The sequence below is a fragment of the Phalaenopsis equestris genome, unplaced genomic scaffold (genome assembly GCF_001263595.1).
Source record: "Phalaenopsis equestris unplaced genomic scaffold, ASM126359v1 Scaffold000002, whole genome shotgun sequence".
Classification (NCBI taxonomy): Eukaryota; Viridiplantae; Streptophyta; class Magnoliopsida; order Asparagales; family Orchidaceae; genus Phalaenopsis; species Phalaenopsis equestris.
Genome location: NW_018164444.1, coordinates 22,961,183 through 22,976,219, shown reverse-complemented (window position 1 = coordinate 22,976,219; position 15,037 = coordinate 22,961,183). Strand labels below are relative to the sequence as shown.

Below are 15,037 nucleotides of genomic sequence, written 5' to 3'. Positions count from 1 at the left end.
TGCTGACTTGCATCCCAACATGCATGTATCTTTAAGCAAGTCTAACACATACTTCCTCTGGAATAAAACAATCATTTATGCTCCACGAGCCACCTCAACTATGAGGAAGTATCTGAGCTGTCCAAGGTCCTTCACCTCAAACTCTTTGCCCAAACTTACATTCAGCTGAGCATGCTCTCCCTCACCATCCACAGTGAATCATATCATCCACATACACAACAAGAATAGTCTTGTGACCATCATGTCGTCATCATTGATTTGTTGATAACCCATGTTTATCATTGTTTTCCTGAATATGTCAAACCAAACTCGAGGAGATTGTTTCAAACAATACAGTGACTTTCTCAATCTACATACCTTGCCCATTGTTTGGTTTGTATCGAAGTTTAGGGGTATCTCGATGTACACCTCCTTTAGCAGATCCCCATGAAGAAACACATTCTTCACATCCATTTAATGTAAACTTCATCCACCATTCACAGCTAGAGAGACAATGCCATATGTCTGACTATACCCTTTCACCACCACTTCACTATGAAGACCCATTTGCACTCGATTGCTTTTTTCTTTGCTTGCAATAACACGAGCTCCCATGTCTTGTTCTTATCAAGAGCACCAAGTTCCTCCAGCATTGTAGCCTTCCACTTTGGATCCTCCTTAGCTACCCGCTAACACTTGGGTATATAGACAATGTTCAAAGATACAATGAATGCTCCATATAAAGGTGATATGTTAGAGTATGAGACAAACTAAGTAATTTCACGTGAGAAACCAAAACAATCAGGAGAATAATGATCATGAGAAAGACCCACAATGTTGTGAGAGGTTTTCTTTAAAGTTATGGGAGTGGGAGGAGAAGAGAGAGGGATCATATCGTCAGTGTAGTTGGATTTTGCGATGGATGGTGTAGGTGTCTTAGGAGTTGGGGTAGACCGAGACAAGGGACTTGTTGATATAAGTGACACGATAGACACTGTTGCTTCACTCTACCTTTTTCTCCTTGTATACACCATTAGCTCCCATTGAGCTCGAGTCCCACCACCTTCGGGCTCATTTTTCTATTTTTCTAGCTCTTTCTTAGTCATTATTCCCACACAATGAGACAAGGCTTAGTTCCCACCTGTACCAATCTCTCACCATCACTACTCTACCCCTCTCGCTTCATATCTCCAATATCTGATGAGTCACCCAAGGGTGAGGTCAACTTTAAGGTTTAGTATAGTTCGAACTCTCTAAAAATCACATCCATACTCACAAACATTTTCTTCTCTATTGGGCTCTAACAAATATACCCCTTATGAGTAGCAAAATAACACACAAAAATACACTTCAAAGTTCTGGGATTCTACTTCCCTATTTATGGTTTATTATTCTTCACAAAACATACAAAACCGAATATCTTCGGTGAGAGGATCCTACCATTATCGTCTTTCAACAATTCACAAGGTAGTCATCACTCCAACACTCTTGAGGGCATTTTGTTGATCAATTAACCTGTCGTCAAAACAGTTTGCCCTCAAGAATGCTTTGGCACAGTTATCGAGATCATCATGCTTCTAACTACCTCTAGAATGTGTCTATTCTTCCTCTCTGCTACTCTGCTTTGTACCGGTTTGAATGGACAAATGGTTTGATATTATATCTCGTGGGCTGACAGATACTCCCAAATGTCTTGTTGGCATACTCTGTATCGTTTTCAGACCTCAATATCTTCACTATTGCACTACATTGAGTCTGAATTGCTTTGTGAAAGCTTTTAAAATAGGCAAACACATTTTTATTTCTCATCAAATATAACCAAATAACACGAAAAAAGGAATGAATGAAAGTCACAAAATATATGTAGCTATTAATCGAAGTTGTTGAACCAGATCCCCATACATTTGAGTAACAAATCAAAAACAGAAGAGATCCTGTTACCAGAATTAACATTAAAGCTCCTAATGTGCTTACCAAACTCGCTTCACACACAAATTTCTGTTTATTTGCCTTTTCATACAAAGACGGACACAAACGACTCGACACGCTAAATGAAGAGTGTCTCGTACGCTTTTGATGTAGTAGCAACACATCCTCCACGCTCCTCCCAGATCCTTCTACTCGAACACTCTCTACCATGACTGTCAAGGCTGAGTCCATCCCCTCTCTATCCAAGTTCTAGAGTCTACTATGCTATGTGCTAGTCCCAAGTTTTCGAACAGGCCCCTTCCCTGAAAGATCACCTTAGGAATATCAAATAAAACAATAAATTTTAGTTGAAATATAATGACACTAATGGTTGAAAGGTTCGCTGGAAATAAAATATCATGCAAAATATTGGGTACAACCATAAAATTGGTACGTCTCACTGTATCAATACAACCTACAAGCTGTGTTGTACCATCAACGGGTTTGAATGCTCTCTGGAACTGCTATATGAGTATATGAAGAGAACTCACTAGCAGCACCTGCCACAAGTCTAGACGCACCATAATCTATTATCCATTATGGTGATTTTGTGGTGGATATAGAGGCCAGAGCATGTGTATCACAAGTACCTTTGGCTGGCTGGGCGTAAGTAGCAGTATTTCCCTTGGATGATGATAAGCTGGATGCATCCTAGGTCACACCCCCTGCTGCTTTCTTCTTCTTCTAGTTCTCTAAGAGCTTGTGATCTTCATTGATAAAGACCACCCCTATCTCTCCCTTGTTGTCTGCTACCTCTGATTTGCCCAGGTGGCCCACTTTTTCACCCCTTTAGCCCCCACAATTATGATCACAACCTCTAGACTATCCACGCCCACCCGTCTCTCTTTTCTTATGTGGCTTTGTACAAGTCAAGCTCAGGTGTCTCACTTCTTCATAGTTGTAGAGCCTGCATGTCTCCCTCTAGGCACTCGTCGAACATGAGCTCTAGGTAGCCAAAGCAGATCGTGTACCTGGAAGTTCACCCAGCTCAAAGTATAGCCTCATGTGACTCCTCTTGCAACATCACGACAATGGCCTCGTCCAGTGAAGGAATCATTGCCTAGGCTAGGAGGACCGATCTCCTCTGATAAAAAAATCAGGTATAGATAAGCCATAAACTGCATAGTCCTAATCTGTGCAAATATCTCCCCCTTCTTGCACGCGGATCACCACATCTTGACATTGGTAAGAAATGATCAAGATCTTGCCACAGATGCTCCAACTCTGTGGAGTATTCTGAATCGCTGTATCACCTTGTACCACTGCCTCTATGTCATGTTGAATCCGAAACTCTCAGCATAAGTTCTCTTCAGCTTTGTCTATATGTCATTCACCTTCCGAATGCCATCCACTGATGTTGCAATCGATGGAACCATCAAATTTAGTAGCCAAGTGTAAATCAATGCATGTGTGATCCTCCACTCGCCCCCTCGACATTGTCACTCTTTGGCTCGACTCCCATCAGATATCCTTATAGTCTCTTCTCTATTAAATCAGTCTCGATCTGACAAGACTAACTCAGTTATGTGGCCGGTCCATCAAGCTTCAGATTCACATGAGGGAGATCTAGGTTCACCTGTATCAGAGCACGTGTTGAGGTAGTGGCTCTCGTCGAGACGTTGGGCCATCAAGAGCTTCAAAATCTCATGATCTATCTTACCCAGATGCTATAATTCTTTACCCCCCCACAATATCTGTCTCCTGACATCCAAAATTTAATTATTCTTCGATCACCGCCGTCCTCTCACGCACATAGAGCCAAAGTTCTCTGCTCCACTAGTATGGTTTCACAAGCGTTTTACCCTGCCCTGCACCGAACCGCTTGAAACATCTGTTGCGGTCCAACAGCTGAAGGCACCGTCAGTTCGGTTATAGGGCACACCAATGCTTCTTTTATTTCCCGCCACGATGTCCTCCTTCCTAGTTAGCTCTAATCGCAACTAGCGATCTCTCTTTTCCAGTCAAATTTAATCTTGACTGCTCTAATCCCTTAGTTATCATCCCATTTAGCTCGAACCGCGATAGTTTGTGATGAATAAGCCATCCGTTCCTGCTAGCTCTAATCATGATTGTTTCGTTGAAGTCGCGTGAAGCGCCACACTGCTATCCCCTTTCGCGATGGAGACACTGATCACGAGGTCGAGAGCGCACGCCAATCAACCCCAACATGGGTTGTTAGGTTTAGGTTCTAATACCATAAATAATTGACTGCCCTTGAAAAATAACTCATTTCATTAACACCTGGGCTTATATAAAGCCTTACAACAATTACAAAAAAATCACCATACTTCTTCTATTTACAAATAGAAACCTATATTAGATACAAATTTCAATACATTGTAATAATTTTTCCCATATCCTTCCGAGTTAAGAAGTGTGTTCAGTATCTTGAAGTGACATCCGGGTGGTGATCAATAAATTTTCTTTTCAATTAATGTATTCATTCTCTTCCTTGAGATTTTCGGTTAAGCTTTCATTGGTTTTCTTGAAATTATTGAAACTCCAGATTTCAATTTTGTGTTATTACGGTATCACAAATGAACCTCATAAGTTAGGGTTTATAATTTAAAATTCTTGTGTATCCTATAAATATACATGCAGCAATCACAAGAATTTAGAATTTTAAGGTATGAAAAAAAAAATCAAAGATAACATAATAAAATGTGCACACAATAAAGAAATTCAAGGGATTGCTAGATTAGAAAAGTTAAATCTACATCAACAGACCCTATAAGTTGAGTTTTGAGTTGACTGGTTTAATTTTTCTTGCATCATTTTTAGTTAGCTTGACTCAATTTCACTTAATATAAACCAAAAGTAAAAAAGGTGCTTGTGTCGTATACTTAAGGTGCTTGTGTCGTATACTTATAAAAAAAAAAAAAACTTTAAATTTTGATTTCATATTTTAAAATACATGTAATATTCTAAAGAAATTTGAATTTATTTGGTTTTCTCAAACCTTAACCTAGAACAAAACCAAAAATATCGAGCAATGCAATATTTTAAACTGAACTACTTAAAACCAAAATAAATTGTACTGAAACAATTTGTTTGCCGCATGCTTTGTTTTATTTTTTGATGTTTTTTTATTGGGGCATTCACATACATATCACACAGTTCTTATGTATTTACATATTTAAGACCAAAACTTTAATAATAACATTCAGAACACTCAAATCCTTAACATTAATTCAAAAATGCCAGTTTACTGATTTTTAAAAATCAAATGAAACTTTTTATGCATAGGTTTATAGCACCAGGGTGTTATAATTGTAAATATCAAACTTTAGATGTTATATATATAAATTCATAAGAATTGTGTGCTACGTATGCAAATTTCCCTTTTTAATTTTGTTAAAATATAATATGTTCCCCCTTAACTGAGCCGCATAAATGAGATACCATTAGTTAAAAATATGCTAAATTACACACACACACCCGCACACACACACACACGCAAACATTAGTTTAAAAGGAAAATTTACAAACATACCACACATTTCGTATATTTACAACCCAAAGTTTAATATTTACACTTATAACACCTTTTTATCATAAGCTTGTGCATGAAAAGCCGTATTTTACTTTAAAAAGGTATTGTTGGTGATATTTTTGATTTGATGTTAAAGATTTGAGTGGTATGTATGTAAATATGAATGTTTACTTGTTAGATACGTAAATACATAAGAATTTTGTGGTATGTATGTAAATGCCTCTATTAAAAATAAAAGAATGTTTTACACATTGCTGCTGGATGATTTAGTACTGGTTAGTAACTACAAGTACCTGGGAAAGAGCATAAGGCAGAGCTGAGTACAACCCAGCAGCCTTTTCACGGTAATACACAATTCTCTCATTTGCAACATGGGTTTGCACAGTGGCGCAATTGCCAAACCCAAGAAAAATAACCGCAAGGTACATTGCTCCAACCACAGACTGAAGCTCAGCTGAACTATCCCTGAAAAAAAGAAAAAAAAAAAGAAGAAAACGCTTCAGGAATGATTCAATTCATAAAATTCAGTAAGAACATTCTGTTGAGGTTGTCAAAAATTGACCGGGCACTAACTCAACTTGGAAAATCCAAGTTTGGGTTGACCCGAAAATTTTTTGGGTTAGATTCGGATTCAGAATCATAACCCGTTTAATATTTCAGGTCAAGTTTGAGTTGACCCGCCAACTTGAAATTGACCGTCTAATTCAAAATTGATTTGAAATCGATGTGCTAACCCGAATATGACCCAAGACTTACTCACTGTTGACCTAAATTTGATCATTTTAATCCAAATAACTATAATGCCTCATGCTATAGGAGCTATACAAGTCGGGGTTGAGTCAGTGGGTTGAAGGCAGGTCGGGTTCAGATTAGACTTGCTGACCCATATCATATCTGGTTGGATTCAGGTCAAGCAGTTTTGGGTCGCTTCAATTTCATGTCAGACGTTAACCCGATTCAAGAACCTAATTTTAACCCCTTTATTTATGCACGTAAAAACCTGCGATGTCCAATCTTCCAAAAAATGGTTCCAAGCAGTATAGAAAGCACAAGAGCATAGCCAAGTCTTGAGAGATTGTACTCTGGGTTCCTCCAGTATATTGACCAATGCTTCCATAGGCAGATTCTGAATTGATCAAACCTGGATTGAGGGTGCTGTGTTGAGAAGTGCAGATCAGAAGTACCAGGAAATGGTTTGCTCTGCTCTTCAACCAAAGCCATGTTGCGCCTATTGAAGGAAATGCAAATAAAAAAATGTCACAGTCACACACACACACACACACACACATACAGAGTTTAAATTAATGAGTAGTTGTGATTTTACTTAAAAATAATTTAATTGAATCTTTAACTTACTTTTGTAAAGCTGAGGATTTGTATATCTCTGCAAAATCAATCCCTAGTTTTGCTTCAGAGGCCATAGAGCTTTCTTCCAGCATCCATGCAGCTGGGTTGCGTCCATTCTGTATTTTGTGAACTCCAGGAACAGACTGTTGGGCAATGTAATAATATTTTATCTTATAAGATTGGGGATGATTTTGATAGCCATAAAGCCAACATATTTACAAATGCAACATATTTTCTAATGTAACATGGTATATATTAAAAAAATTGGTGTTTAAAATTACAGAGTTAACATCACACTTTTTCAAGAAATATAGACAAGAGACCTCGTGACATGAATGTTGGTATGATGCAGTTATTATATATTTTCAATGCAGTAATACACTTGAAGATGCCTTGCTAAATTAGATTATAGGCACTGATGGGAGATTTTTCATTCAAATATTTTATATTTAAGTTTATATATGGTTGGTATGCCCTATGATTCACAACTTAAAGAAAAGAAAGTCATTGAGGAGCATACGAGCGACAACCCTAATCTTAATATAGTGGAGCTTGCTGACCAAATTATTAGAAATCTCTGGTCATAATCACTTTATTTGCAGAACTTACTAGCCAAATTACACAAACAGAGAATTCAATCCACATCTTTATTAGTGTAGAACATTTTGAGTGTGAATGTAATAGTATACTAATATAATATTGACTCTTTGTGAGCTCGAATTGATCTTAAATTTGTCAAACTTAACAAGCAGTTGTGAAGAGTAGATGAGACATGCTTTTAGCTTCAAGAGGTAAAGTTTTGTGTGAATATTCTGAGATTTGTAGCTTAAACTGTTTATTTTATAAATAAATTTCTCTTGTTGAGGTTTAGGTAACTTTAAACCTAATCAAGTTTGTCCCACTTACAGAGAATCATATTATTAACATAAATCCACTAAGTTTATTCACATATTTTTTTAGCTTAATTTTAAAATTAATCACTCTGGTTGAGATTTAAAATCAACATGATTATCATCAATGAATTGATTGAAAAATATTTTAAGGACTTATCTTAGCAATTTACATAAAATATTATTAAAAATATTAGTACTATCGACTCGTGTCCTAGTGAGGAGGATCAGACTTAATGGAGATTTAGTCTTATCAACTCCATATTTATTAAGAGTAGGATTGGATTAGCTATATAAAGTTCAATCTTATTAACTCCAATCTTTATAAAGAGAATGATCGGACCGGCCAAGGTGAGATATACTACCTGACTGTGCTCTATATAAATATAATAGCTCGCTAAAGAACATGCATCATTTAATAATGTTGATTCAATTTTTGAAAAGAGAGATTTTACAAATTTAGATTACACAATAGTAACAATCTTCTGTTGAAGAATGATAAATCAGTTTTTGGGAAAGAAGCTTGTGTGTATGTATAAAAGAGAAGATTGAAAAGTTCATTTGAGATGGAATTTCAAAATCATATTGAACCTGTATCTAAGGTTGGTCTAGGCTTAGGAAGCATAAAAGCTCCAATATTCCTAAGAAAGGGGGCCAACGAGCATCCAACTAGGCTAGGCCTTATGGACAATTAGCATGGCTAGTGAATCATATTCATTCCTCTTATCAAGAAAGAGGACCTCAAGAGGTGAAAGATTGTATTAATCATGCTAAGAAATGCCCCGAGAGTCAAGTCCATGGGGATACGATACACCAACCTCCAAATCCATTACATTCAATTTTAGCTTTTTGATCTTTTGAATGTTGGGGTATGAATATAATTGAACCTATCGATCTGTCGTTATCCAAGGGGCACCGCTTCATTTTAGCAGTGATGGATTCTTTCTCCAAATGGGCCGAGGTTGCTCCGTACAAGGAAGTTACTACCGAGCATGTTATCAATTTATTCACATAAATATTATTTATAAATTCAGTGTGCCACACCCTGTTATTTCAGACAATGGTCCAACCTTCAAAAGTGCAAAAATTTAGAAGTTCGTTGATCAACACAAGATCAATTGATGGTATTCATCAATCTATAATTCAAGAGCTAATGGTTTGATGGAAGCTTTCAACAAGACACTAGTCAAGCTACTGAAGAAGATACTAACCAAAAACAAGCATGAATGACATACAAAAAAGACAGAAGTGTTGTGGGCTTACCAAACCACTTATAAAATGTCGACTAAAATTACCACATATGTTTTGTTGTTCGGAGCTGAAGCGGTATTGCCGCTTGAGGTTTAGTTACCATCAGTTCTGCTCCTAGGCGAGCACTTCACCCATATGATGATCCCTTTCGACAAAGGGAAATCAGGAGCTTAGATTCTCCGATAATTCTGACTTCTCCGTCGGTCTCCCTTATCAGCCATACATCCTCCGAAACGGATTCAAACAAAAAACAAATCTATACTTCACAATCATATTCTATTATTTTAGATGTTTTTTATTTCTTCTTTATATTACTATTAAATATGAGTAATAGTATGACATAAGAATCTATATAAACCCTCCCTTTCTATTCTATATTATTTACAATGATAGAGATAAGAAAATAGATGAATAGTTAAACAGTTATTGTGAATCAATTCCAATTAAAGTTGAAAAATGAATCTACTTCGAATATTAATGATCAAATGAATTATTCCAGTGACAACAAAAATGTGTGCTATGCTACTTTGTATGGTTTTGAAAAGGCATCGAGGTATCAAATATATTGCAATAATAGTTTTAATATGCAAAAAAAAAAAAAGATCAAGCTGTCAGTTGCAAATAAGGGTAGAAATAATTTAAGATACCAACCTCAAAATAGTCAATAAGCTTCTGAGAATTTGTGCCCAAAGGTCCAGAATATATTATCTGACCCCCTCTCTTTAGCAGAAGCAGCTGCAAATCAAAGCTTCATGAGTGCATACAATGAGTAAACTTGAAATAACACAGAATGGTCATTTCATGTTCCCCTAGGGATTGTTTGAGGTAAGTTTTTTATTTTTATTTTTTATTTTGTTTTTATTTTTACTTTTATTTTAAAAATATGTTTGTTTAGTAAATTTGTACATTTTTTTTCAAAAATAAATTAAACCATTTTTTAAAATATTCGAAACATTTAAAAATTGTTTTGAGCATTTTTAAAAATGTGTTGAGTATTTAAATTTTTTTTTTTAGTATTGTTAAAAACATAGAAGATTTACATGCATACCATGCAATTCCTATGTATTTACATATCTAACATCTAAACTTCAATTTTTACATATATGCCATCTTTTCCATGCATGAAAAGGTGCATTTCAATTAGTAATATTTTTTTTGTGTGATATGAAAGATTTGGGTGGTATATATGTAAAAAGTAAAGTTTAAGTGTTAGATATGTAAATACCTAGGAATTGGCTAGTTTGCATGTAAATAACATAAACAAAATAAAATAAAACTAAAAAATAAAATATGAAAAATCAAAAGTGATCCCAACCATCCCTTAATTACCTCGTCAAAATGTTCAAATATGTCGATGCTCGGTTGATGGATGGTGCAAACAACAGTTCTTCCTGTGTTGACAGTATTTCTCACAGTTCTCATCACAATAGCCGCAGCCCTTGCATCAAGGCCGGTTGTTGGTTCGTCCATGAAGATGATTGATGGATTTGCAACGAGCTCGACGGCTATGGTTAACCTTTTCCTTTGCTCTGTGGATAAACCAGAAACTCCTGGAACACCTACCAATGCATCCTTAAGGATTTTGAGCTCGACTAGGTCCATCACCACATCCACAAATCTCTAAAAATAGATGAATCTCAAGCTGGTCAATCCTTCTTTGCAAGATAAAAAGATTAAAGTTTATGTGAGCTGAATTTTATGTTGATGAGACAGTAATAGTTGAATGAGTTGAAGAAATTTTTTGGTAGTATTTTCAAGTTCTAGGATATGGTTACGATTGTCTGATATTTTTATTTACATTGTTTGATCTTATGAGTTTTGAATTATTTGAAATTAACAAGATGATGACAAGTACTGTTGATTAGATTGTGGGAGTTAACTGAATAGATTGTCATCGAAATAAAATTTAATGGTTATCAGTAAGTAAAATTAAATAATATGCATATCTCTACATACCATTCAAACACATTTTTTGTTTTCTTTGAAAATGAAAACAAACAAAAACGAACAACGCAAAATCACCGTAGAAACAAAACAAAATGATGCCAAAAATAGCCTAGAAGTTGTTTTTGTGTCCATTTTTAGTTATAGTTAAAACCCAGGTGTTTTTTTCACGCACTCAAGGAATTGAAACTAATTTAAAACAAAGATTCTATAGTCTTATTATCTTTTAAATGAAAACCAACCACACACCAGTAGTAGTGAAAGAAATTTTATGTTTTAAAAGAATCGGATGATTTACATACATAGCAGTCAATAGTTTATGTATTTACATGTCTAACACCTAAACTTCAATTGTTACATAAATACCACCTTGCCTATACATGGAAAGGTGTATTTCACATTTAAAAAAAAATGGTGATATTTTTGATGTGATGTTTTTGATGTGATGCAAAGATTTGAGTGTTATAAATGTAAAAAAGTAAAGTTTAGAAGTCAGATATGTAAATACAAAGGAATTGGATGGTATGTATGAAAATGCCCCAAAAGAATTTCAACTTACAAATTTATCTTCTTTATGGACTTCCTTGGGAAGGCGAAGTAACGCAGAGAAGATTAACGACTCCTTGACGGTGAGTTGAGGAGAGTGGACATCAAACTGCTCGCAGTAACCCGAAATTCGTGCAAATGTCGATTGCTTCTTCGGATAGCCGGCAATCCTAATATCGCCTTCAATGTGGCCTCCAGTCTTTCTACCAGCCAGTACATCCATAAGTGTTGTCTTTCCTGCCCCACTCTCACCCATTAGAGCTGTGAGGATTCCAGGTCGGAAAACCCCTGTAACCCCCCTCAACAACTGTAGCCTATCTTCAGTTACCCCTTGCTTTTTAATTTCCTATTAAAGCAAAACATTTCATTAATCTCATTTCTTTTTTTTCCTGAAATAGTATGTGGCAAAATAGCCCTTGACTATTTACATGAGGCTGGTTTAATCCCTGAGTCTATAAAAGTGCCAGTAGTTCTTAGACTTTTTAAATTCGGGCTAATTTTAGCCAATATTAAAAGCATCTGGGGAATAAATTGACACTTTTATAGACTATGGAACTTAAATGACTCCCTACAAAGGGTCAAGAGACTATTTTGACAGTTTGCTCTGTTTTTTCGGAAGCAAGGAAAGAAGAGGGGCTCACGGGAAGTACGTTGACATAGTAATTTACTTCTTTAAAAGACATTGAAAGGGGCGTAAAAGGAAAATTCATTCCTCCATTAGTTCCAGTTTTCTTTGCTTTGTTCTGATATGTTTCATAACTACGCCAATCTTGGGAGGAAGGGCTTTTGTACTCACACCAACTTCGTTCTTTTATCTCCACTGTAAATGATATGATGTCATGAGTATCTCATATCTTCTGAGCAAACTTTGCAAAAAAATTAGCAGAAAGTGAGAGTTAATGTTTACACATATTTTCATTGTTATTCTTAGGAAATCTTTCATCTTTCACCTCTACTTCTGGTTCTTCCGAAACTACAGGATTTTGCTTGCTCAGAGCTGTCACAATGAAATTAAGTAATGATGGTCATTCTCACGTAAGCCTTGTTGATATTCTTTAGGGGCATTTACATACATAGCATCCAATTCTTATATATTTACATATCTAACATGTGTGTTTTACTTTTTCTTTTCATACCATCCAAATATTTCAAACCACATAAAAAAATATCATTATTTTAACTTTTAAAGTGAGATGCACCTTTTCATGCATAGGTAAGGTGGTATATTGACAAAAATTAAAGTTTTAAGTGTTAGATATGTAAATACAAAAGAATTAAGTGGTGTACATGTAAATCCTATATTAACGATGACTTACGATTTAGATACTGGAGGGAGAGTGTGAAGAGGACATTGAAGAGGACGGAATAACCTAAAAGGATAACAACTGATCTCCAATACCAGCTCTTATCTGTGAGGGCATTGATATTCTCTAGAACTGCCAATCCTAATCTCCTGCCATCTGGTGCCTGCAAGATCAGGTTGATTTTATAATAGAGCTGATTTCATGAAATACTAAAGATCTTAATTGGTACACAGCATCAAATATATGAATTTTAGAAATATATCATTCTTTAATTTTAATAGTAGATTATTCTTTAGCTCTTGCTAAAACATCCAGTCTGTTTAGTCGACATTAACCTTAAAAAATGTTAAATGTCTTTAAAAATAAGAATAAGTTCACCTTGATTATGAAAAAATTCTTTTTTATTGTTTGATGAGTTTTTTTTTTTCCTAAAAGATGGACATTTGGTAGAGGCCTCAATGCCTGCCTTGAATTGCCAACTTTGGCCTCTTAAAATTCTTCACTTTATTTCCAACCAATCTGCTATGTATTGGAGTACATCATATAGATTAGAGTACTATATCAAAAATTCATATACCATACATGCGAACATCCCAAAACACTAAACTGTTTTTAATGAATTTTTATAATTATTGTTAACCTCTCAGCACAAAATGTACATAAGAAGTCATAAATGATGAGAACGTTCTCATTGTAACTTAGCATAGCCAACAGTTTTAATAAAAGTGAAGAATGTAAATATAGATTAATACTTACAAATTTGTCCATCCATCTTGGAGAAAGCATCTCATTGATTGCAATAGCATTAAATGAATAGGTTAGCGGCGAAATCCAATAACCAATGCGACACCATTTGGGCATCAAAGCTGCCATGTACATCTCAAAAATATTCATATATAGAAAACAAGATAATTATGATAGAAAAACAAATGAATATAACAAACATAGAGAATGATGAGTTGACTAATTGTTTCACTACAATCATTTTATTTTTTAAGCTTCTTATTTTAAAAATATCATTTTTTTTCATAATTGGTATGTGCCCTACTTCCAATGTTTGGGTAAAAACATGTTATATTTGAGGATTAGCTTGTTTTAAAATAAGTATTTAGGGGGTAGAACTATTATGGATGAATTTCTTGATGTTTGATAAAAAATATACGATAGTGAGTTGCTATTTTTAAAAATCAACTTCATAAAAATAACTAGAGAAGAGGTAGTTCAAATTATGAGGGATGTAAGTCATTCAATTTTAATTTTTATATACTCTTGTAATAAATAATATGAAGTTGCTGTCATTGATGACTTTATTACTTATATCGACATTAATAGTAAAATCAAACAAATTATTCAAGTGGCGGATAGACAAAGATATTACCACCAAAACAAATACAAGAACTACCATGAGGCTATTTGGGATCAATTTTGTTTTTAAATTTTAATTTGCTTTTTTATTTTGTTTTATTTATGACTTAATTTGAAAAAGAATATATTTGATTGCAATGACTGCACTTAAAAAACTCAAAAAGCAAAAAAACTATTGCTAGTGTTTTTAAAAGTGTTGACTTTTTTTTTTTTAAATAAAATTATGTAAAAAATACACTAAACAAGTATGCTTTTTTAAACAAAAGAAAAAAAGATATATAAAAATAAAATTGATGCCAAATGAGCCTAAGTCTTATCATGCTAAACAGATGGACTGAAGTCCAATAAACTCATTTTCAAAACCAGAACTCTAAACCCTTTCATACACTTTACCAAAACAAACTAGACCTTAAAGAAGGTGAAATGTTGCTATTTCTTGGCATCAAACCAAAGCCACGTCCCGAAATATTAGTAAACCATGCGATCATATCTTCAGTTTAATGTGAAGGTGAAATGACTAGAAACAACTGAAGAGCTTCATGTTTCCCATTTTAAAATTTTAGAGCTTGTTTGGGATCACTTTTATTTTTATTTTAAAAATATATTTGTTTAGTGTATATTTTACAAGTTTTTATTTTGGGGCGTTTACACCACCAAATTCTGTTGTTTCTCATATCTAACACCTAAAATTTACTTTTTACGTTATATCACTCAAATATTTCATATCACATCAAAACCACCACTATTTTAACCTCAAAAAAGTGAAATTTACTTTTTTATGAATAGAAAAAGTGGCTTATATGTAAAAATTAAAATTTAAGTTTAGATATGTAGATACATAAGAATTGAGTGGTATGCACGTAAATCTTCATTTTATTTTTAATTCTAAAAAAAACCTGTTATTAAAAACAAATAAAATATCTAAAAAATTATTTTTTGTGTTTAAAAAT

The 15,037-nt window shown here is 34.4% G+C and overlaps 1 protein-coding gene across 6 annotated transcripts in view; it reads right to left on the bottom strand.

Moving 5' to 3' along the window:
* Window positions 1–15,037, bottom strand: part of LOC110023901 (ABC transporter G family member 42-like) — a 51,466-nt gene that overhangs the window by 4,832 nt on the left and 31,597 nt on the right. For 3 of the 6 annotated variants that reach the window (XM_020723575.1, XM_020723566.1, XM_020723581.1), the window contains 10 exons: window positions 13,479–13,588; window positions 12,735–12,885; window positions 12,326–12,415; window positions 12,060–12,238; window positions 11,432–11,764; window positions 10,258–10,548; window positions 9,580–9,663; window positions 6,797–6,930; window positions 6,441–6,668; window positions 5,734–5,905 (listed from right to left, as the gene is read on the bottom strand). In XM_020723575.1, the coding sequence (XP_020579234.1) occupies window positions 5,734–5,905; window positions 6,441–6,668; window positions 6,797–6,930; window positions 9,580–9,663; window positions 10,258–10,548; window positions 11,432–11,764; window positions 12,060–12,238; window positions 12,326–12,415; window positions 12,735–12,885; window positions 13,479–13,588 (1,772 nt within the window). Of the gene's footprint in view, window positions 1–5,733; window positions 5,906–6,265; window positions 6,669–6,796; window positions 6,931–9,579; window positions 9,664–10,257; window positions 10,549–11,431; window positions 11,765–12,059; window positions 12,239–12,325; window positions 12,416–12,734; window positions 12,886–13,478; window positions 13,589–15,037 lie in introns of those variants that run through there. The other 3 variants (XM_020723549.1, XM_020723558.1, XR_002293946.1) reach the window with 3 other exon arrangements.